The sequence below is a fragment of the Heptranchias perlo genome, chromosome 21, assembly GCF_035084215.1.
Source record: "Heptranchias perlo isolate sHepPer1 chromosome 21, sHepPer1.hap1, whole genome shotgun sequence".
Classification (NCBI taxonomy): domain Eukaryota; kingdom Metazoa; phylum Chordata; class Chondrichthyes; order Hexanchiformes; family Hexanchidae; genus Heptranchias; species Heptranchias perlo.
The window spans coordinates 23,119,762-23,144,370 of NC_090345.1; the positions used below are offsets into that span (position 1 = coordinate 23,119,762).

Sequence of the window (24,609 nt, forward strand, 5' to 3'; positions counted from 1 at the left end):
TACTTGCAATATTTCCACAGCTATCATTGTAGTGCTAACAAACATTACATCTTACACAAACAATGGCTCATTCATTTTGTACATACATTTCATGTGGTGGGATATAATACCCGATGAGTCAAATGACAACACAAATGTCTATAAATAAAAGGTACGGGTTGGAACCCCATCTTAAATTTGAAACGAGAAAATGGCATCCATAGGAAGAGTTCTTTTAAATATTTTTCTCATTACTTTTGCTTTTCATGGCAAGAACGACAGTGCAACACAAGGTAAGAGAGAGATTGATCACTATTAAAATGTTAAAGATCTTCATATGTAAAGGTGATATTAACAAATGACACTATCATATATGATTGATTTGAAGAAAAGGCAGGATTTGGAGACCTGATTTAAGCAGGATCCTGTAAAGGCTTGTCAACAGATATGTGGGTTTGGAAATGTGAACATGTCAGTCTCATTAATAAACATTTACTGTAGATAAATGAGGAGTGGTCATACGAGAAGACTTTGTATGTACTCACCTATACAGTATTATCATGCCCGTATCACTGCCCAGGGCCCCAAACACTCCTTCAATCTGAGACAGCAATTTGTGTGTAATTCCTCCAATCTAGTATTATGTTTTTGCTGCTGCTTACAGTGTGGTTTCCTTGAGGCTGGGGAGAAAAACGTTGATTAGGTGACTGTTTCACTGAACGTCTTCATTCTGTCTGCAGATACGACCCTGGCCTTTGTTACATTAATTTGTAAAATGTTATTCATTCATTAAAGGGGGTACAGGCTAAGTACCTGATGTTTACATCTGAGAATTCCGATAGAATATTCAAAAGAAAACTTATACCAAAGACCTGGAGGGTAGCAAATGTGACTCCCCTCTTCGAAAAAGGAGACAGGGACAAGCCGGGAAATTTATAGTCCAGCTAGTTTTGCCTCAGTTGCTGGTATACTACTAGATCTTCCACTCAGTTGTAACACAGGGGGGGTGAGTCTCCTGCCTGCCTTTAAGATGTGCCCCTGACTATAGCCAAGTTTTTAGATGAACAGCCCACCAGGATGTTTAATGGGTAGTTTAATAAGTGTAAACTGTCGACATGGAGTCTACACATGTTCGGGGGCACAGAGAAAGAACTATAACACCGTAGCCCGATTTCTGTGACTGACCTTCACTGCTAACTGGACTTTGTGCTAGCAGCGGAAATTCCAAAATTCCCCGTACAGAATACACTGACTAGAATGAATTTCAATGACATAACACATTTTAGAATTGAGATAATATTGATGACCCTTTTGAGCTTCACCTCGAGGCTTTATGATATTTTAAATTTGTTTATCTGCCTCATTGCACAATTCAGCCTATGTGCAGATGATAAAATGATAACATATTTTAGGCTCATACTTGGTGCTGGTGCAAATTAATATTATTACTTTTGAGCTGCACAAGCACCTGCTTGATAACATCATTACTTAGTGGTTAGACATTTGTAACTTCTGTTAAAATACTTTATTTATTTGTTTTTACTTTTGCGGAAATCATGGCAGGTAATGTAAGTACCTAAAAACTGAAATGCAATCTTCTCCAGATCAGTGGTCTTGGTATTTATATTAATACTTTACACATGTAATCAGTGTAGTAATATAATTCCTATGATTCAGGCTTTTTCTCATGGCTTTTGTCTTGAAACCATTGCAAACTGGCATTTTCCATAAACAGGCCAAATCTGCTATCAACTGAAACCTGCAAACCACAGGACTGTTACACCTTAATGACACTACAATGCACCAGAGACCACACAGGATGCCCACCATATTCCTCTTTTTACTCGGAAAGGCTGTAAATACCATACTGTTAGACCGTTGCATTCAGGTTAAAACTAATGGTCAAATTTAAGATAAGATAATTACACAAATGATAAAAGATGCAGTGAAATGTAATATTACAAAACTTGACTTACACAACACACAACCTGTGTCAAAACAAGAAAAGAGATAGCCTGAGCTATTTGTTCTTTTCAATGGCTTTCAACCGAGTCACTAATGGAGGTTATGTTGGAAAATGACCTTGCGAGGGCTCCTGTTAGCCCCGCTAATGGGTAAGTCAAAGCAAAGCAGGGAACTGGGGACCACAATGCAATTGCTCAATTATATGTCTGTCTTTGCTTTGATATTAAAGCGGGATTCTTTTATGATCAAGAGAATTCTTCTAACTGGTCAGTTAATTAAGATATTAATCCTTTCTAAAACTTAAATATATAGGTGTGAACAGTAGTGTCCTGGCCATATGATTGTCTATTTTCTTTTGACACCTCACTCCTCTTAGAACCATGCTGCCTTGATGTACAGCCATTTGAAATAATGAATTTCATCTACTTTCCCCATCTGATTGGCACAGTTTCTAAAGCTACAAATAAGATACCCAAAATAAAAATAGATAAAGTTGGAAATACACAGCAGGTCAGACACCATCTGAGAGATGAAATCTATGACGTACTGACAGTCATCATGAGGGAGTCAACAAACACAAGGGACGTCCGAAGGAATTGGAAACAAGTGAACCTCGTATGTATTTCAAGAATGGCAATAATACAAACCGGAGAAGTTACATCACAACCAGCACAGAGAGTGTAGCCCAAGGAATTTTAGATAACTATTTAGGATCAGTATTTGGATAAATAAATAAATATATTAGGATAAACCTCTAAGGGGATAAAATAAACTAAGTAGGGGATATTAACACTAAAGGGAACCGAAATTGCATTAAATAAGAATTTGGTATACATAAATATTAATAAAGAAATAATAAATAGGAGTTAAAGGGGTACTAAAATAAAACATATAAATAACATAAGAGGCATATATATATATATATGATATAAGTAGACTCTAAATAGAATGGGGGGATAGCTGAAACCCATCACCTGTAATTCCTGTGCCATATGGGAACTCCAGGGCACTTCAGGTGTCCTCTGTGACCATGTGTGCAGGAATAGCCTTTGTCTGCTTGAGCTCAAGCTTAGAGCTTCTGGCTGGAATCACTGCAGGGCATACGGAAGGCTGAAAATTTCCTGGATCATACGTTCCAGGAGGTGGTCACCCCACAGTCACAGAGAGCTCAGGACAGTAAATGGGTGGCCATCCGACAGGGTACGAAGAGGCAGACAGTGCATGAATCCTCCAGGACTGTGGCGCTCACTAACCAATTTTCAGTATTGAATACTGGTGAGGGTGACGACACCTTGAAGGAGTGCAGTCATGGCACCATGAGGCAAAGGACTGCACAGAGGGGCACAGCGAAATGTAGGAATACAGTGGTTATAGGGGGACAGATAGACGTTTCTGCAACTGCCAATATGAGTCCCGCAAGGTGTGTGCCTCTTTGGTGCCAAGGTAAAGAACATCACTGAGAGGGTGCAGAACATTTTAAGGAGGAGGGGGGGTGGAGAACAACCAGAAGTCATGGTCCATGTGGGAACCAATGACATAGGAAGGAAAAGGGTTGAGGTCTTGCAGTCAGAGTTTCAGGAGCTAGGGAAGAAGTTAAAAAGTAGGATCTCAAAGGTAGTAATCTCTGGATTACTCCCAGTGCCATGAGCCTGTGAGGATAGGAATAGTAGGATAAAACAGGTTAACCCATGGCTGGAGAAATGATGAAGGAGGGAAGACTTCAGATTCCTGGGGCATTGGGACCAGTTCTGGGGCAGGAGGGACCTGTTCAAGATGGACGGGTTGCACTTCAACACAGCAGGGACCATGTCCTCATGGGGAGGTTAACTAGTGCCGTGGGGGAGGGTTTGAACTAATTTGGCTGGGGAATGGGCACCAGGATGAAACAATAGAGAGGAAAAAAACTGGGACAGGACTGGGAGAGACAAATAGCACCAGAGTAAAGAACAGTTCAGAAATAAGAGGGATCAGACACGGGGCAAATGCAAGACAGTCTATGGTGGGTTTAGAGCGCATGTGCGCAAATGCACGTAGCCTGGTAAATAAGGTTGGTGAGCTGCAGGCATAAGTCGCCTCATGAGACTATGATATAGTGGCAATATCAGAGACCTGGCTCAAAGAAGGGGAGGATTGGGAAATTAATATGCCTGATAACAAGGTATTCAGGAAAGGTAGGGAGTGTCTGAAAGAGATCTGGAAATTACAGTAGACTCAATAATGATCATGCCCAATCATTGCAGAACAGCAATTAACAAACAAAACTAAACGATCAGCCATGTTGCTAAATCACTAGAGTATAAGTTTAAAGCCATCATGCTGAAGCTGTAAAGTATTTTAGTTATTGAGGCAAAAATGAAACATTCAAGCCCTGGAGGTGATGCACAGAAGGGGCACAAGTCTAATCCCTAGTTTCAGAGGAGTTATTGGGAAATAAAACAGCCATGGTCGACAAAAGAGGTGAGAGATAACACCATTCACCTGACGAAGGAGGATGCCTCCGAAAGCTTGTGGAATTTAAAATAAATTTGTTGGGCTATAACTTGGTGTTGTAAAATTGTTTACAATTGTCAACCCCAGTCCATCACCAGCATCTCCACATCATAAAACTAAGGGAAAGAGCATACAAAAGTGCAATGAATAGTGTAGATCGAGACTGGGAGAGATATAAAGAACAGCAAAGGAAGACAAAAAAGATAGTAAGAGCTGCAAAAAGGGAATACGAAAAGAAACTTGCGAGGGTATCAAGATTAACACAAAAAGTTTTTACAATTATATTAAAAGAAAAAGAGCAGTCAAGGGTAACGTGGGCCCTTTAAAAACAGATGTGGGTAATATTGCAAATGAAAATAAGGTAATGGCAAACCTGTTAAATTTTTACTTTGTCTCAGTCTTTATAATAGAGGAAGAGAATAAGATACATGACATTCCAGGGAAACTAATAATGAATCAAGGACTGGAACTCACTAAAGCAAGAACACAGTATTAGAAAATACAATGGCACTTAAGACTGTCAAATCCCCAGGACCTGATGGTTTCCACCCCAGGGTTTTAAAGCAAGTAGGCAAGGAAATTGCAGATGCTTTAGCCGTAATCTTTCAAAGCTCTCGATTCAGGAATTGTCCCTTTAGATAGCAAAAATTGCAAATGTAACTCCATTATTTAAGAAAGGTAAGAGAGAAAAACCAGGAAATTATAGACTGAACATCTAACATCTGTTGTGGGGAAGTTATTGGAATCTATAATTAAGGGCAGAATGACTGAGCACTTAGAGAAATTTGAGCTGATTAGAGAGTGCCAACATGGATTTGTAAAGGGTAGGTCATGTCTAACGAACCTAATTGAATTTTTTGAGGAAGTTACTGAGGTAATAGACAGGGGAATATCTATGGATGTAGTTTATATATATTTCTAGAAGGCATTTGATAAGGTTCCATATAAGAGACTGTTAGCTGAAATTAAAGCTAATGGAATTGAAGGCAAATTATTGACCTGGTTAGGAGATTGGTTAGGTGGTAGAAGACAGAATAGGGATAACGGGTATGTACCTGAATTGGAAGGAAGTGACTTGTGGTGTCCCACAAGGATCTGTGCTGGGGCCTCAACTATTCACTATATTTATTAATGACTTAGGTAACATAATAAAGAGCCATATATCCAAGTTTGTCGATACCATAAAAGATTGGTGGCATAGTAAGTAAGGTAGATGGGAGCATAAAATTACAGAGACATTAATCGATTGAGTATGTGGGCAAAACTGTGGCAGATGGATTTCAATGCAGGTAAGTGTGAGTCATCCAACTTGGACCAAAAATGGATAGATCTGAGTGTTTTTAAAATGGTGAAAAGCTAGGAACAGTGGTGGTTCAAAGGGTCCATGTATACAGTTCACTTAAATGTAATAGGCACAAAAAATAATCAAAATAGCTAATGGAATGTTAGCCTTTATAACTAGAGGGCTAGAATATAAAGGGGAGGAAGTTTTGCTGCAGCTATACAATGCCCTGGTCAGACCACATCTGGAGAACTATGTACAGTTCTGGGCACCTCATCTTTGAAAGAAATTATTGGCCTTGGAAGGAGTGCAGCTCAGATTCACCAGGATGTTACCAGGGCTTCAAGGATTAGATTATGAGGGGAGATTACATAAACTAGGCTTGTATTCCCTGGAAAATAGAAGGTTAAGGGGTGATTTAATTGAGGTTGTTAGGATTTTGAAAGGAATTGAGAGTGTAGGTAGGGAGAAATTTTTTCCCACTGGTGAGGGAGTCTAGGACAAGGGGAAATAACCTTAGAATCAGAGCCAGGCCACTCAGAAGAGAAGTTAGGAAACACTTCTTCATGCAAAGGGTGGTGGAAGTGTGCAACTCTCTCCCACAAAAAGCAGTAGATGCTAGCTCAATTAATAATTTTAGATCTGAGATCAATAGATTTTTGCTAGCCAAGGGCAGAAAGGGATTATGGAGCCAAGGCGGGTAAATGGAGTTAGGGTACAGATCAGGCCATGATCTCATTGAATGGTGGAACAGGCTCGAGGAGATGAATGGCCTACTCTTGTTCCTATGAGTGAGCCAGTCAAGCAGGCTTTGATCATGGCAAATGACTACCTAATGCAAGGTAATGGTCATTGAAAAATCAATGGTAGGAAAAGCCTTTTGCAATGACAGAATCAGGAAAAATTGCAAGTCCACAGGTTCGAGGGGCTGAATGGCCTACTCCTGTTCCGATGTTCCTTTTCCTTTTATTCATTCATGGGATGTGGGCATCGCTGGCAAGGCCAGCATTTATTGCCCATCCCTAATTGCCCTTGAGAAGGTGGTGATGAGCCGCCTTCTTGAACCGCTGCAGTCTGTGTGGTGAAGGCTCTCCCACAGTGCTGTTAGGTAGGGAGTTCCAGTATTTTGACCCAGCGACGATGAAGGAACGGCGATATATTTCCAAGTCGGGATGGTGTGTGATTTGGAGGGGAACATGCAGGTGGTGTTGTTCCCATGTGCCTGCTGCCCTTGTCCTTATAGGTGGTAGAGGTCGCGGGTTTGGGAGGTGCTTTCGAAGAAGCCTTGGCTGCAGTGCATCCTGTAGCTAGTACACACTGCAGCCATGGTGCACCGGTAGTGAATGTTTAGGGTGGTGGATGGGTGCCAATCAAGCGGGCTGCTTTGTCCTGGATGATGTTGAGCTTCTTGAGTGTTGTTGGAGCTGCACTCATCCAGGCAAGTGGAGAGTATTCCATCACACTCCTGACTTTTTTTTTTATTCGTTCATGGGATGTGGGCATCATTGTCAAGGCCAGCATTTATTGCCCATCCCTAATTGCCCTTGAAAAGGTGGTGGTGAGCCGCTTTCTTGAACCGCTGCAGTCCGTGTAGTGAAGATACTTGTGCCTTGTAGATAGTGGAAAGGCTTTGGGGAGTCAGGAGGTGAGTCACTCGCCGCAGAATACCCAGCCTCTGACCTGCTCTTATAACCACCGTATTTATGTGGCTGGTCCAGTTAAGTTTCTGGTCAATGGTGACCCCCAGGATGTTGATGGTGGGGGATTCGGCGATGGTAATGCCGTTGAATGTGAAGGGGAGGTGGTTAGATTCTCTCTTGTTGGAGATGTCATTGCCTAACACTTGTCTGGCGCGAATGTTACTTGCCAGTTATCAGCCCAAGCCTGGATGTTGTCCAGGTCTTGTTGCAGGCGGGCATGGACTGCTTCATTATCTGAGGGGTTGCGAATGGAACTGAACACTGTGCAATCATTAGCGAACATCCCCATTTCTGACCTTATGATGGAGGGAAGATCATTGATGATGCAGCTGAAGATGGTTGGGCCTGGGACACTGCCCCGAGGAACTCCTGCAGCAATGTCCTGGGACTGAGATGATTGGCCTCCAACAACCACTACCATCTTCCTTTGTGCCAGGTATGACTCCAACTACTGGAGAGTTTTCCCCCTGATTCCCATTGACTTCCTAGATTAGCAAACGATGTACTCTTCAGCCTTGAAAGGAGGCAAATGAGAGAGGACCTTACAGAGTTATATAAGGTAGTAAGTGGAATAAAAAGGTTAATCCTGAGCACTATTTCAAGTTAAGCTAAGACTGCAAGGCAAGGGGACATAGGTACAAACTGTTGAAAGTTAAGTTCAAGACTGATGTCAGGAAGCACTTCTTCACACAACAGGTGATTAATACCTGAATGCTAAGTTAGTGGGGATAAAAACTCTGGAGTCATTCAATAGGCAGTTAGACAAAGGCAGTGTGTGGGAATTGTTGGTTTTTATTGGAGAGATTAGCTAGATGAGCTAATGACCTCTCCCTCATCTGTATTTATCTTGGTGATCTTCCAACACATCCCTCTGATAACTTGAAAAGGGCCTTGGTTTGAAGGGTTATCTGGTGCTAAGTGGGGAGAATCCAAGCTCCAAGCGACAGGTCTACCGTTCCGAGTTCCATTAATGAGCAAGGCTAGCTGGTCAATCATCAACAATAGCCTGGAGTAAGCCAGACTCACCTGACTCAGATCTCTGTATCAAATTACTGAGTCTGCCACAGAGGGCACCCTGTCCTTTTTGAATGGTATTCAGTCCTTGGATGTGATTCATGGAAAGATTCTGAGAACTTTATGAATGCACTCTGTGAAAACATAATTTGTCTAGAAAAATGATTTTTGATTAATATACTTGAATGCATTGGGGAAATAAAATGAAATGAGTCACAGTTTCTTATCTTCCTATTTTTCTTAATTTCTAACTCCTTGGGGGTAAATTTTCACTTGGATTCTCCTGCTTATTCACTATAACTTCAGCGGAAGAGCCAGGGAAACACTGGAAAAAGAGTGTAAAGAGGGAAAGTAACTAACTTTAATGCCAGACAAAACGTATGACTAATAGCATTTTGAAGAGCTGAGTGTCCAACCAATGCCCAGTCTACATTTTATTTTGCATGATTGTATGACAAAGCAGCATGCAAGTAATTTCGTGGGGATGGGTTGGGGGACGGGTGGGAGGTAAAAATTGAAGTGGGAACGCAACCCGACTCCTACATGCCCACTTCCGGGTTTAACCCAGGTGCGTTTGGATGCGTGCATGCATCAGAAAGCCAGAGGTCCTATCCCTATTTAATGGACGGATTGTTAAAGGGGCAATGTACCTCATTACAATAGTTGAAGTACTTAATTTTTTGTGTATCATGAAGGTGAAATGAATTTAACTTTACCTGCTCGGTTCTCCCTTCGCTTCTGATTCTCGTTGGATGAAAGGTAGCGAGAAGGGCCGGATCCATGAGGTGAATGCCTTTATTGCACTGCTCATGGGCCAAGAGGAGCAGGAGTGCATCATCCAGGCCCAACAAGCTCATCTGGCGCGATCGGACCCACGCAATCTGCCAACCCTCCCCCAATAGGAGACCCCCTCCCCATGATAGACCCCCCCCCCCACCTCCGACTCTTCACCTGAACTCCGATCTCTTCTTCCAAACTGTGGCCTCTTCACCTGACCTCCGATCTCTTCTTTCGACTGCGACCTCTTCACCTGACCTCCGATCTCTTCTCCCGATCTGTGATCTCTTCACCTGACCTCTGATCTCTTCTCCCGATCTGCGATCTCTTCACCTGACCTCTGATCTCTTCTCCCGATCTGCGATCTCTTCACCTGACCTCTGATCTCTTCTCCCGATCTGTGATCTCTTCACCTGATCTCCGATCTCTTCTCCCGATCTGCGATCTCTTCACCTGACCTCTGATCTCTTCTCCCGATCTGTGATCTCTTCACCTGACCTCTGATCTCTTCTCCCGATCTGCGATCTCTTCACCTGACCTCCAATCTCTTCTCCCGATTGCGACCTCTTCATCTGACCGTCGATCTCTTCTCCCAAACTGCAACCTCTTCACTTGACCTCCAGTCTCTTCTCCCACCTGCGACCTCTTCACCTGACCTCCAATCTCTTCTCTCGATCTGCAACCTCTTCACCCGACCTCCCGTTTCTTCTCCCAAACTCCGACCTCTTCACCTGACCTCCGATCTCCTCCCAAACTGTGGCCTGTTCACCTGACCTCCGGTCTCTTCTCCCGAATTGCGACTTCTGACTCTTCTCCTGAAGGTTTGACAACAGGTTTGACTGGGAGGATTTGTATTGATTATGGGCAGGACTATTATATAGGAAGGTGGAGGGAGGAGTACTGACATTTGATGGCGGCTCTGGAGAGAGCTAGGCAAATATCTTCATCAACTGTCAAGAGGGCTTTTGGTTGTTGCTCTTCATCTGCCTGCGATCTCCTCCCGGCATCAGACCCCCACCCCCCACCCCCAATCACCACCTGGCATCAGCACCCACCACCCCTCCCACCGATCTCCATCTGCGGCATCAGACCCCTGCCCCCTCCCCAAATGTCCTCCATGGCTCATGATTTCTCTCTCCCTCTTCTCCGATCCCCAGCCTTCCCACGAAACCCGGATGTAAAATTTATTACCCTCAATTCCGCCAACTTTGCTTCCAGGTTTTGCATCCATTTATCTTCTACCCCGCCCCCTTCCCGGCTCCATGTAAAAATCATGTCCCACGTGTCAGTTTCAACTGGTGCCACAACATGCAAAAGTTATGCATGACCTTAGAAGCAATTTTAAGTGTCAGCCACAAAGTTCAAATTGGAAAATTATGGACATGGAAGTGCAGGGTGCAGTAATAATCTGAAAGGGTATAACAGTGCTTCGCTTAATACGTTATTGATACTGTTTGAAGCACAGTGCTTGAGACAAGATGCTATACCAATAGATTTAATCAGAAAACTATTGCTAAACTTACCTTGGTATTCTTCTTCAAGCCAAAGAAATTTTCCCTCATCTGCTCCCATGACCAACGGACATGAAAGGTAGAGTTGGCTGGAGGAGCCACTTCTACCACACTTTCTGCACATTGCGATGCAAAAGACAGCTCTCCTCAGCATTATAAATGGCCGCCCTCCTTTGCTGTATCTCGTACGGCAGAACACCCAAGCACTTTTCATTAAAGAAGACAGTTTTGGCAAAATGTCCTTGCTGACCTGGTAGATTTCCTGCAGCCGAGAGAAAAGCTGGTCTCAAGTGGGAACAGCAGCCCTTTAAAAGATGCTGCTGTCTGTATATAATACCACCTACAAATCCCTATACTCATGAAAAAAATGATGGGAGAAGGTTCTAATGACATCCATGAGCTGACCTTGCTCAATCATACAAAGTTAGCTGTCCATTCCAGTAGTGCAAGTCTCAGGAGAGTATAGCGCTCCCAGTACCACTTCAGCCAGGATCACTGAATCGCCCCTATATAGCATAACAGAGACAACCATGAGACGAAGCCTGTCAGAACCATTGAGAAAAAGAAAGTGTAGAAGACAAGCAGAAAGATAAAGAGAGGGAGATAAAAAGAGTTTAGAAGTTGAGAGCCAAATAAAGAGAATTACAGATAGAGAAAAGAATGAGTTTTTAAAGTTTTTGTTTATGAGCAATTAATGCAAGAAAGTGAATTTATCTGCCTCAGTGGGCAATGAGTTAATCTAGTCAGTAGTCGATCCATACCTGGAATGACCTAGGTTGGTTTACTAGTGTATGTCCAGTTAGCTGATCTCAATCGGGGCAGGAGTAGGCCTGATATAAATGATCTTGGCATCTCTGGGTTAAAAGAAGAAAATCAAAGTAAGAAAGAAAGACTTGAATTTATATAGTGCCTTTCACGACCTCAGGGTGTTTCAAAATGCTTTACAGCCAATTAAGTGCTTTTATCTTGAAGTATAGTCACTGTTGTAATGTAACAAAATCAACCAGGATTTCCTCTGCCGATCACTATCCAATGAGCTCTGCTGGGACTGCAGATATGTGGATGTTAGAAAAGAACAAAATCAGGCTCAGCTGCAATGCCCCCAACAGTCAAAGAGCATATCAGCACTCACTGTCAAAGCTTAAATAAGAAAATCAGCTAGTTGAGTGAGGTACAAGAGTGCCCATCGAACTATACCCCAGCAAGGGGTGAAAATCCTCAGGAGAGGAGGCAAAATTATTGGAAGAGCAAAAATTGTGTTTTATTGTTACTCATTTTTTCATTATTACTAGATGGAGGAGCATGTGGACGGTATCTTGTGGCTAACAGTGGATCTTTTGCCAGCCCCAATTTTCCACACCAATATCCAAGTAATGCACAATGCACCTGGTACATACGTGTGGGCATTAACCAAAGAATAATGTTGAATTTCACTGAGCTTCAGTAAGTAACAATATTTCTACTTACACATTTTAACTGTAGACAATGTCAGAGGTATCTATTGCCAAATAACTATCCTGATGGATTCACTTAAAGGGCATCAATACTCCAGGTGAGTACTTTTAAACTGAAGTCCTCCCCACAGAAGAGATGGTATTTTTCTGTTTAGTCAGTGAAGAAGGACCATCATGGAGATCTGCGTTATGTCAAATTTTCAGGATGGAAAAAAAACTCACCTGAGTGACACATCAGATCATTTCCTCTCTGGCCAGCTGTCACTCAGCTTCTCACTGGGTCCAACCAGCTGAACACAACTCAACATCTCAGTATCAGTCAAGGCTGGAGAATTAATCAGTATTTAGTTTTTGAGTTGTCCAGGGAAGAAAAGATACTGATCCTGGCTCAGCTATACGGCTTCCAGTTGCAGATGGACAAGAAGGTAAACAGTTATCAGCTTCTGTTTAATCCTGTAAAGCCAAACACTAAACCTCAATATAATGTGAGTCAATCTCCACATCAATCTTTCTGACTTCATTGATCCTTGAGACACAATTTCAGCTGGAATGGGCAAATGATTGGTTTATAGGTAATGTTCCACAAGTCCCCTCATGTTAGGTTGCAGAAAAGTAGCAGATTTTTCCAACTTTCCTATTTCTAACAGCCTCCATGGGGGTGGAAATTCCTTTAGGCCTGATTTCAAAACTGAATGTTATGATCAATGAAAAAAATGTTATTCTGGGAGCAATGATGCTGATGACACTGTTACAAAATTAGAAGTATAAACAAACCAGCAGGATTGAACAATGGAAATAGTAGGTAGAAAGATATTCTGACATGTTTTATGAAGTAAATTGATAATGAAAAAAAGGATTACTGCACAACATATTTTCAGTCTATGATCATTTTCCCCACAGCATGGAAGTTTCACCACGTTGCTCACATGATTATATTATAATATATGATGGACCTTCAATAAATTCTGCTTTGATTGCAACAACATGTACTGGATCAAACAATATATTTGTATCATCGTCCAGCAGTATGACCGTTTATTTTAGATCTGACAGCAATGAAACTCGACGCGGCTTTTCTGCATATTATTATTCTCTGCCATCGCACCACAGTAAGTCCGTTAAATTTCTTGTCTTTTGTTCAGTGCAGTTTAAATTAGGATGGAAGGATAATGATTTAACATGTATGACTAGTTTCAAAGATGTGGAGATGCCGGTGATGGACTGGGGTTGACAATTGTAAACAATTTTACAACACCAAGTTATAGTCCAGCAATTTTATTTTAAATTCACAAGCTTTCGGAGGCTTCCTCCTTCCTCAGGTGAACGAAATGAAATCCTCGAAATGAAATCGCATTTATAATTCACAGAACAATGCTTGGTGATTACAGACAGTTTTTTCAACTGCCCGTTGCCAAGGCAATCAGTGTGCAGACAGACAGGTGTTACCTGCAAGGTCTCAGAATATACAAATCACAAAAAAAAAAACAACAAACAAAAAAAATCAGAGATAGATGATAAGCGTACTCCAAGGCGGCCTTCGAGACACACGACAACGCAAAATCGTCGAGCAGAAATTGATAGCCAAGTTCTGCACCCATGAGGACGGCCTCAACCGGGATCTTGGGTTCATGTCACGCTACACGTTACCCCACCAGCGAACAAATGTTATCTGTTTTTAATATAACGGGTCAGTTGCTGTCTTTTCTATGTTTCTACCTCTCTATCTCTGATTTTTTTTGTTTGTTTTTTTTTGGTGATTTGTATATTCTGAGACCTTGCAGGTAACACCTGTCTGTCTGCACACTGATTGCCTTGGCAACGGGCAGTTGAAAAAACTGTCTGTAATCACCAAGCATTGTTCTGTGAATTATAAATGCGATTTCATTTCGAGGATTTCATTTCATTCACCTGAGGAAGGAGGAAGCCTCCGAAAGCTTGTGAATTTAAAATAAAATTGCTGGACTATAACTTGGTGTTGTAAAATTGTTTACAATAGTTTCAAAGAGCCATTAAGGATCAACAAAGGCTTCCATCCATTACGCTTCACATTAATTAAATCCAGTTTTAATTTCATCACCGAACATTTAAAGAGAACTTTAAATAAAGAAATAACGGACATATTTACACAAATGTTCCTCTCTGCAACACCTGGGGATCAATTGTTTCCCAGGCCATACAGAGAGAAAAAGTGGTTGGAGACCCTTTGCACCAGGTCTCCACCGCCATTGCTCTGCATGTTATCATGGCTTCAGTTTTTGCTCCTAATCCTTGTTCCACCACTGCTCACCTCTGTGAAGCTCAGCAACATTTTATTACATTAAAGATGCTATAAAGGTGGAAAAAGTTGTCAATTAGTTTATCACCCATGTCAGTGAGCAGTCACCTGCAAAACCTAGTGGAAAAATTATCTCCTGATTTCTGTTGTAGTCCAATTAGATAGTAAGAAAATTTCCACGAAGTTCTCCCGATCTTTCGCTGTAGCTTTAGTGGAAACATTGCAGAAATGTGGCAAACCGCTGTTTCTGCTGATCTCCCGCCGAATTTACGATGGGAGACCTAGAAAACTTCACCCTACTAGAAATTGCAGGCGACTCACTTTAAAGAAACAATTCCACTTTACGAGCAGACAACTTACCTCAAGGTCTCGCAGGGAAAGAACTATCATGATGTAAACACTTGCCTCATTATATATATAATAATAAATTGTGCAATATATAATATAATGCTCCTGTTATAAAACACCATGTCCTCTCATTTACTGATAGCAATTACACATCATGGTAGTGATGTTATGAGCACAATTTAACTTTTTGTTGCTTTCAAAAATGGTGTTAAATGAAACCAAATTATTTCAATGGTTACATGGATGAATAAATGAGTGATATTTTGTATTGATTCACTTTTTGTAGCTGTAATGCCTTTATCGTAAGTGGACTAGACACTGACCTCTACAACTCAGTAATATTTGTTGCATAGACAAATATTTTATTCTTACCAGTAGATCATCTGTGGCATTGCTCACAGATAGTCTGGGACTTGATATGTTGATGTTTACAGCAGTTTAAATGTGACTGCAGTTTACCTATTGCTGTAATATAAGCAAATTTACTGAAGCAAGGGCCTGGATTTTAACCTGAAGCCAGGAAGAGAGCGGGGGTGGAGGGGGACGTTAATCGGACGTGAAACCCAGAAGTGAAGTTAGCAGGTCGGAATCTGCGATCATAACTTATTTGAAGCAATAAATATTTTCTTCCATGCTTCGCGTCTCCAAGCTGCGCACTCGCATGACACGATCTGAAGTCCGCTATTTAAACGACGAATGCAAAAATGGATTTTGGTGGAGAAAGGAGGCAGTGAAGCCATGAATTCAGAGAGAGCAAGGTCAGCACCCAGATTCACAGATGCTTCCCTTGAAGTACTGTTGGGTGCAGTGAGGACCAGGAGAGAAATAATTTACCCGAGCAATGGGAGAAAGAAACCTGGTTCTACTACCAAGAAGGCATGGCTAGAGGTGGCTGAGGAGGTGCGCAGCAGGAGTGTGGTATCCCCGTCTTGGAAGCTGTGCAGGAAGTGCCTAACCAAGTCAGGAAAAGTGAGTACAATGATTCACCTTCATCCTGTGGTGTACAACAGTACAACATCCCCCCCTTACTCTGTCTTGCCAAACCTACTCCATCACATCACTCCTCACACCCACTTAAGTTTCAGCAGCACACGTCCTTCACTTTCTATGCACTTCTCACCTCTCCATGTATCCATCCACCACTGCCACTCACCCCCAATCCTTATGTAACGTGATGCATCTGTCTCAAAGTCACCCTCACCCAATGCACTGCATCTATCAGGTGAATACATGACCTTCGGTCACTCACAGTTCTGTTGTTTCGCCCCTTGTAGGAGAAGAGAGAACAAAACGCAAGGGAGAGGGAGAGGACTGGAGATGGCCCTCCACAAATAATGCAGCTCATAGATGCAGAGGACACCTTTGAGGTCAGTGGCATATTTGCATCCCTCTCAATCGGAGATGGGGAGACTGGGAACTCACAGGTGCCTGGTGACATAATTTAAACATCTTTCACACACATGATGACTTTATTTTATCAATGATTGACTGAACTATGAGAAGACTGAGTATGGTAATTGTCAAGATTGTTACTTTGCCATCACTAATTCATATTGCTTTCTTTTGTCTTCCAGAGCCTTCATGCTTACAAGAACAATCTGCGGAGATTCATGACAACGATTCCTCAGAGGATCTCATTCCTTCTGAGGGTGCACCATCACAGGACATATATCCACGCACCGGCACAGATATTCACACTTCGGTGGGTCCTGTTAGACAGTTAGTTGGATTTACACCTGGTGATTCACAACCCACAAGAGAGCATGAGCAGACACTGGTGGCAGGGGCAGCTGTGGAGAGTCCACGTCAGAGGGCACACTCCTCTCCAAGCTCAGCTCAGCTGGACACAGATGCTGAACCCTGGGGTCCATCATTGAGAATGAGAATCATAGTATGTTACAGCACAGAATGAGGCCATTCAACCCATCATGTCTGTGCTGCTCTTTGAAAGATCTATCAAATTAGTCCCACTCCACTGCTCTTTCCCCATAGCCCTGTAAATGTTTTCCCTTCAAGTATTTATCCAATTCCCTTTTGAAAGTTATTATTGAATCTGCTTTCACCAGCCTTTCAGGCAGTGCATTCCAGATCATAACAGCTCTCTGCCTAAAAAATGTTTCCTCGTGTCACCTCTGGTTCTTTTGCCAATCACGTTAAATCTGTGTCCTCTGGTTACCGACTATTCTGCCGCTGGTAACAGTTTCTCCTTATTTACTCTATCAAAACCGTTCATGATTTTGAACACTTCTATCAAACCTCCTCCTAACCTTCTCTACTCTAAGAAGAACAGCCCCAACTTCTCCAGCCTCTCCACATAACTGAAATCCCTCATCCCTGGTACCATTCTAGTAAATCTCTTCTGCACCCTCTCTGAGGCCTTGACATCCTTCCTAAAGTGTGGTGCCCTGAATCGAAAACAATACTCCAGCAGAGGCCTAACCAATGTTTTATAAAGGTTTAACATAACTTCCTTGTTTTTGTACTCTATGCTTCTATTGATAAAGCCCAGGATCCCATAAGCTTTTTTAACAGCCATCTCAACTTGTCCTTCAACATTCAAGGATTTGTGAACGTACACCCCCAGGTCTCTCAGTTCCTGTACACCCTTTAAATTTGTGCCATTTAGTTTATATTTCCTTTCCCCATTCTTCCTACCAAAATGTATCACATCACACTTCTCTGTGTGAAATTTAATAATTTCATCTGCCATGAGCAGCCTGCCCATTTCACCAGTCTGTCTATATCCTCCTGGAGTCTGTTAATATTCTCCACATTGTTTACTACATTTTCGAGTTTTTTTTCATCTGCAAACTTTGAAATTATACCCAAGTCCAGGTCATTAATATATATCTAAAAGAGCAGTGGTCCTAATACCGAACCCTGGGGGACACCACTGTATACTTCCCTCCAGTCTGAAAAACAACCGTTCACCACTACTCTCTGATTTCTGTTTCTTATCCAATTTTGTATTGACGCTGCCATTGTCCCTTTAATCCCATGGGCTTTAATTTTGCTTACAAGTCTATTATATGGCACTTTATTAAATGCCTTTTGAAAGTCCATATACACTACATCAACCCTCTCTGTTACTTCATCAAAGAACTCAATCAAGCACAATTTTCCTTTAACAAATCCGTGCTGACTTTCATTTATTAGCCCATACTTTTCCAAGTGTCAATTAAATTTGTCCCAGATTATTGTCTCTAAACATTTCCCCACCACTGACGTTAGGCTGACTGGCCTGTAATTGCCGGATTTATCCCTCTCCTACTTTGAAAAGGGGTGTAACATTTGCAATCCTCCAGTCCTCAGGCCTCGGCCCCGTATCTAAGAAGGATTGGAAGATTTTGGCCAAAGCCTGTGCAATTTCTACCCTTACTTGCCTCAGTAACCAGGATGCATCCCATCCGGACAGGATGACTTTTCTACTTTGAGTAATGCCAACCTCCTCTTTATCTATTTTTATTCTATCCAGTATCGCTACTACCTCCTCCTTTACTGCTACAGTGGCAGCATCCTCTTCTCTAGTGAAGACTGATGCAAAGTATTCATTTAGTACCTCATCCATACCCTCTGCCTCCACAAGAAGATCACCTTTTTTGTCTCTAATCGGCTCCACCCTTCCTTTGACTACCCTTTTACTATTTATATGTTTATAACAGACTTTTGGGTTCCCTTTTATGTTAGCCACTAATCTATTCTCTTACTCTGTCTTTGTCCCTCTTATTCCCTTTTTTAGATCTCCTTTGCATTTTCTGTACTCAGTTAGATTCTCAACTGTATTATGAACCGTACACATGTCATAAGCCTCCTTTTTTTGTTTCATTTTAATCTCTATATCTTTAGTCATCCAGGGAGCTCTAGTTTTTGATGTACATCCTTTCCCCCTCGTGGGATTGTGTCTCCTCTATATCCAAACCATCTCCTCCTTGCCTACCAATTTTTGATTCCAATCCACCAGGGCAAGATCCCTTTTTAACTCACTGAAATTAGCCCTTCTCCAGTTAAGTATTTTTACGATTGATTGTTCCTTGCCCTTTTCCATAACTATTCTAAACCTAATGATATTATGATCACTGTTCCTCAAATGCTCTCCCACTGAAACATGCTCCATTTGCCCCACTTCAATCCCCTGAACTAGATCCAGCACTACTTCCTACCTCATTGGGCTGGAAACACACTGATCAAGGAAGTTCTCTTGGATACATTTCAGTAATTCCTCCCCCTCTTTGCCCTTTACACTGTTACTACGGATATGGTAATAGGACACTTAGAAAATCATAATATGACTAGGCAGAGTCAACATGGTTTTATGAAAGGGAAATCGTGTTTGACGAATCTATTAGAGTTTTATGAGGGTGTAACTAGCAGAGTAGATAAAGGGGAACCAGTGGATGTAGTATATTTGGATTTTCAAAAGGCATTTGATAAAGTGCCACACAAAAGGTTGTTACACAAGTAAGGTGCTCATGGGGTTGGAGGTATTTTATTAGCATGGATAGAAGATTGGTTAACGGACAGAAAATATAGAGTAGGAATAAATGGATCATTTTCAGGTTAGCAGGTTGTAACTAGTGGGGTGCCACAAGGATCAGTGCTTGGGCCTCAGCTATTTACAATTTATATTAATGACTTAGATGAGGGGACCAAGTGTAATGTATCCAAGTTTGCTGATGATACAAAGCTAGGTAGGAAAATAAGCTGTGAGGAAGACACAAAGAGTCTGCAAAGGGATATAGATAGGTTGAACGAATGGGCAAGAACATGGCAGATGGAGTATAATGTGAGGAAATGTGAGGTTATTTACTTAGGTAGGAAGAATTGAAAAACATTCGTCCTGCCTGAGGATTAACCTGACAGCAGCATTAACAACTCGGCCTGACACGACGATTCAAAGAAATTCGCACTTTTCACCAGCAGGGGAATCTCTTAAAGGGAGGATGGTGCTTAAAATCTCATAAAGATAGCTGGTACCTGTTATTTGCTAAAAATAACAGTCTACTATCTGCATGGAGTCTGAACGGAGATCAGACACCGCACATGCAAAACACAGATGCAGCTCCCGTCCCTATGTTTACAAACTGATGAGTTATGTTAAAACATTGAATAAAGGTTGCGCACTACTAAATCCCACATCCTCCAATCTGCATGCCAGACCTCACCATTCTGCCGATCTGAGTTTGAACCAGGCCTGCAAGAGTGCACGCAGCAAGGTTCTCTGCTGATGCACTAGAGGCCTTAGTGCAAGAGGAGGACAGAAGGAGGGGCATCCTATACCCATGGGGGGGCTCAAGAGACCATCTAGACATATGCCCAAAAGGCAGTGGGAGGCAGCGGGGGATGAAGTCAATGCCAGGTGCACAGCACCACGAATATGGATGCGGTGCAGGAAGAAGTTCATTGCCTTGACACGAGTGGTCAAGGTGAGTGAGGTCAACTGTCAAGTGGCATCTCCTACCAACTGCATTACTAGCTGCATCCACTGCTCAACGCACTGCAGTCCCATCACCCACATACCAACAAAATCTTTCCATCAGTACTCAACTCTGCCAATCAGATGCTTCCTCTCACCCTTAACACATTACCACTGTTGCAAGCTACCCACCCACAACTCACAGGCCATACACACTGGCAGCTATTCAACCGTGACAGGCACATCTCCCAGACACAAGTCCCGCTTGCTCGCAGGAGAAGGTGGCGCATATCAGGAGACAGCAAGTGGCAGTGGCATTTAGCTCCTCAAGCCTGTTCCGCCATTCAATGAGATCATAGTGGACCTGTGACCTAACTCCATATATCCGCCTTAGCTCCATATCCCATAATACCCTTGGTAACAGAAATCTATCAATCTCAGAATTAGAATTCACAATTGAGCTAGCATCAATTGCCGTTTGCAGAAAAGCGTTAAAAAATTCTACTAACCTTTATGTGTAGAAGCATTTCCTAACTTCGCTCCAGCATGTCCTGGCTCTAAATGTTAGGCTATGTCCCCATGTACATAGCCTTCAAGTATAGGAAACCTCCAAATGCATCAGCAGCCAAAAGTAATAATTCAGCAACTAACCTGTAAATTCTGCATGGTCCCTTTAAATAGCACTGGTGGGGGGTCCTCCAGATACTCTAAGACATGTTCAAATGCTCTTGGTTAAGACTGTGCATTGAGTTGAGCGTTAAGTTCCAAAATGGTGTCTATCACTTTAAATAAGCGTTGCATACTGATTGTATCCATTTTCTCCTTACTTTACACGCAGCCAGCATTCGTTACTTGCGCTTGCGCTAATACCTAGACCCAGATGCCGTCCAGCGCATGTCATGCTAGAAACGTGCATACGCAGCCAAGATGCCATCTTGGCACTTCAGGAGGCTGTGGAGCGCCAAAACAATGGGTACTAGACAGCCCAATTTCTAGCCCATAATTTTTTAAATGGTGAGAAACTATTAAATGTTGGTATTGAGAGGGATTTGGGTGTCCTTGTACACAAAACACAGAAAGTTAACATGCAGATACAAGCAAGTAGGAAGGCAAATGGTATATTGGCCTTTATTGCAAGGGGGTTGGAGTACAAGAGTAAGGAAGTCTTGCTGCAATTGTAAAGGGCTTTGATGAGACCACACCTGGAGTAGTGTGTACAGTTTTGGTCTCTTTACCTAAGGACGGATATACCTGCCTTCGAGGTGGTGCAACAAAGGTTCACTAGATTGATTCCTGGGATATGAGGGTTGTCCTGTGTGGAGAGACAAAGTAGAATGGGCCTATACTCTCTGGTGTTTAGAAGAATGAGAGGTGATCTCATTGAAACATATAGAATTCTGAATGGGCTTGACAGGGAAGATACTGAGAGACTGTTTCTCCTGGCTGGAGAGTCCAGAACTAGGGGGCACAATCTCAGGATAAAGGGTCGGCCATTTAGGACTGAGATGAAGAGAAATTTCTTCACTCAGAGGGTTGTGAATCTTGGAATTCTCTACCCCAGAGGGCTGTGGATGCTCAGTCGTTGAGTATATTCAAGGCTGAAATCGATAGATTTTTGGACTCTAATGGAATCAAGGCATATAGGATCGGGCGGGAAAGTGGAGCTGTGGTCGAAGATCAACCACGATCTTATTGAATGGCGAAGCAGGCTCAAGGGACATATGGCCTACTCCTGCTCCTATTTCTTATGTTCCTATGTTCTTATGTTCTTTCTATCCCAGTCTATATTGGCATAATTGAAATCCCCCATAATCACTACACTATTGTTCTTGCATCTTTCTGTAATTTGCCTGCAAATTTGCTCTTCTATCTCCTTCCCACTATTTGGTGGACTATAGTATATACCCAGTAGCGTAATAGCTCCTCTATTGTTCATTAATTCTAACCAAATAGATTGTGTCTTTGACCCCTCAACTACATCATCTCTTTCCACTGCTATAATAGTTTCTTTGATCAATACTGCCACCCCCCACCTCCTTTCTTTCCTTCCCTATCTTTCCTGAATACCTTGTAGCCAGGAACATTAAGTACCCAATCTTCCCCTTCTTTAAGCCAGGTCTCTGTTTCTGCCGTTATATTATAGTCCCCTATAGCGACTTGTGTCTGCAGCTCACCAATCTTATTTACCATGTTATGTGCATTTACACACATGCACTTCAATCTCATCTTAGACTGCCTCGCATTTAGCCCTTGTCTGATCCCTCCTATTTCTGAACTATACTTTATTTTAGTGCTTTTGTCTCTCGTAGTCCTCTGTGCACCTTATTTCTCATTTCTATTGTTTCATCCTGGTGCCCACCCCCCTGCCAAGTTAGTTTAAACCCTCCCCCACAGCACTAGTTAACCTCCACATGGGGACGCTGGTCCCAACTCTGTTGAGGTGCAGCCCGTCCGGCTTGTACAGGTCCCTCCTGCCCCAGAACTGGTTCCAATGCCCCAGGAATCTGAAGCTCTCCCTCCTGCACCATTTCTCCAGCCATGCATTAACCTGTCTTATCCTACTATTCCTATTCTCATTAGTGCATGGCACTGGGAGTAATCCAGAGATTGCTACCTTTGAGGTCCTGCTTTTTAACTTCCTTCCTAGCTCCTGCAACTCTGACTGCAGGACCTCAACCTTTTCCTTCCAATGATACTGATTCCCACATGGACCATGACTTCTGGCTGTTCTCTTCCCCCCCCCCCCACAAAATGTTATGCATCCTCTGAGTGATGTCCTTCACCCTGGCATCAGGGAAGCAACACACTATGTGGGACTCATGCCTGCAGGTGCAGAAACGCCTGTCTATCCCCCGACTGCATTTCTATACTTTCTTGTGCACCCCCATACAGTCGAGTCTCCCATGATGCCATGGATTTGCTTCTGACTCCACAACCCCAAAGTGTCATCTCTCCCACTGGTATTCAACACTGAATACCGGTTTGTGAGTGCCCCACTCCCAGGGGATTTCTGCACTGCCTGCCTGTTCCCCCTAGTCTGCCTGGTGGTCACCCACATCCTCTCCTCCTGAACTCTCTGCAGCTGCGGGGTTACCATCTCCTGAAACGTCCTATCAACTAAATTATTGAGTTACTGCTGCAACTTTGCGAGGTACTGGAAAAAGTCTCCATGCACACTCTTCACAATAGTGGAGAGGATGGAAGAGTTCAACTCCAACATTGATGTCACAGGTAATTGTCAGAACGTCTGTCATGGAGAGAGTGGAGAGAGTGGCCGCCTCCATGGCGCTTCAAGCACGGCTCTCAAATGAATATGTGCAGGCCATGACTTTGGAAGCCAGCATGTCTGCCGCTTAAAACAGGCTGACAGATACCTTATCCAGCAGAGTGGTAGCAGTGATGTGGCGCTGGCCCAGTAGAGGGATGATGGTGAAAGAGGACATGGAAGTGGGAACTCCACTCCAAAGTGCTCACACATCTCACCCGTTGCCCTCACCCCCACCTTAACCAGTACCCGACATGCTGCCTCCTCTCCCGATGGTCAAGTCTGCTGCTGTACAGGTGGAGCAGTCTTTGGCGGGGCCCTCACGAGCTCCAAAATCCAGAGGTTGTAGGCCAAAAGCATCTCAGCAGTCAGGGCAGTGATCTGAGCAGCCTGCCTCTATCTCTGCTGAAGCTACAGGGAATGCACCACAGAGAAGTGGTAGGAAGCGTAATTTCAAGCAATTGTAATTCACCACTTGGGTATTTGAAGAAATGTTATGTTGTGAAGTTTCCTTTTTTATATTGGCACATAAAATTTATTGATTAGCACCACTTCCATGTCTTGCCCCTATTGCATCCCAAGTGCCAACTCGCCCTTTCATGTTGAATGTCAATAAATGATGGGACCCATTGGGCAGCTGTGCAACGGGTGTATGCATGGTAGAAGGACTGTTTTGTGCAAAGTGGGGGTTGGGGGGCTTTGGTGGTGGTGGTGGTGGTGGGAGCCAGCCAGAGTATTTTAATGTTTCTTTTTTCCCACTCTGATTAAGAAAACCTATTTGTTCATGATCAACTAATACTGTTTCTGAATATAAGTTTATACTTGATTAATCTTTCCAGTAGATTACACAACAACAGCATCTGGTAAGCATATTTAAACAGTGAAGATTTGATATTTATAAATGTGATACAACTACATATGTTTCTCACCTCTATTCAAATACAGACTAAAGAATTTTACTGAAACAATATAGAACAATATAATTTTACTTAACCAGGAGGAGTGATCTTGTTTTCCTTTAATAGTTCCTTTACAATGTTCTTCCCATGAAATTCCTTTTCTGAAAGTAGTGATTTATGATGGGGTACAGTTTTGCACACAGCAGCAGTCCTTTGCTACTTTGTCCAAGTGTTTTT

At 42.7% G+C, this 24,609-nt stretch overlaps 1 protein-coding gene across 2 annotated transcripts in view; it reads left to right on the forward strand.

The window, feature by feature from the left end:
- Positions 1–43: 43 nt before the first annotated feature.
- LOC137340055 (deleted in malignant brain tumors 1 protein-like) overlaps positions 44–24,609 on the forward strand; it is a 42,272-nt gene continuing 17,706 nt past the window's right edge. For both annotated transcript variants that reach the window (XM_068002297.1, XM_068002298.1), the window contains exons 1-3: positions 44–272; positions 12,011–12,161; positions 13,073–13,281. In XM_068002297.1, the coding sequence (XP_067858398.1) occupies positions 191–272; positions 12,011–12,161; positions 13,073–13,281 (442 nt within the window). In that variant the 5' untranslated portion in view covers positions 44–190. The remainder of the gene's footprint in view (positions 273–12,010; positions 12,162–13,072; positions 13,282–24,609) is intronic.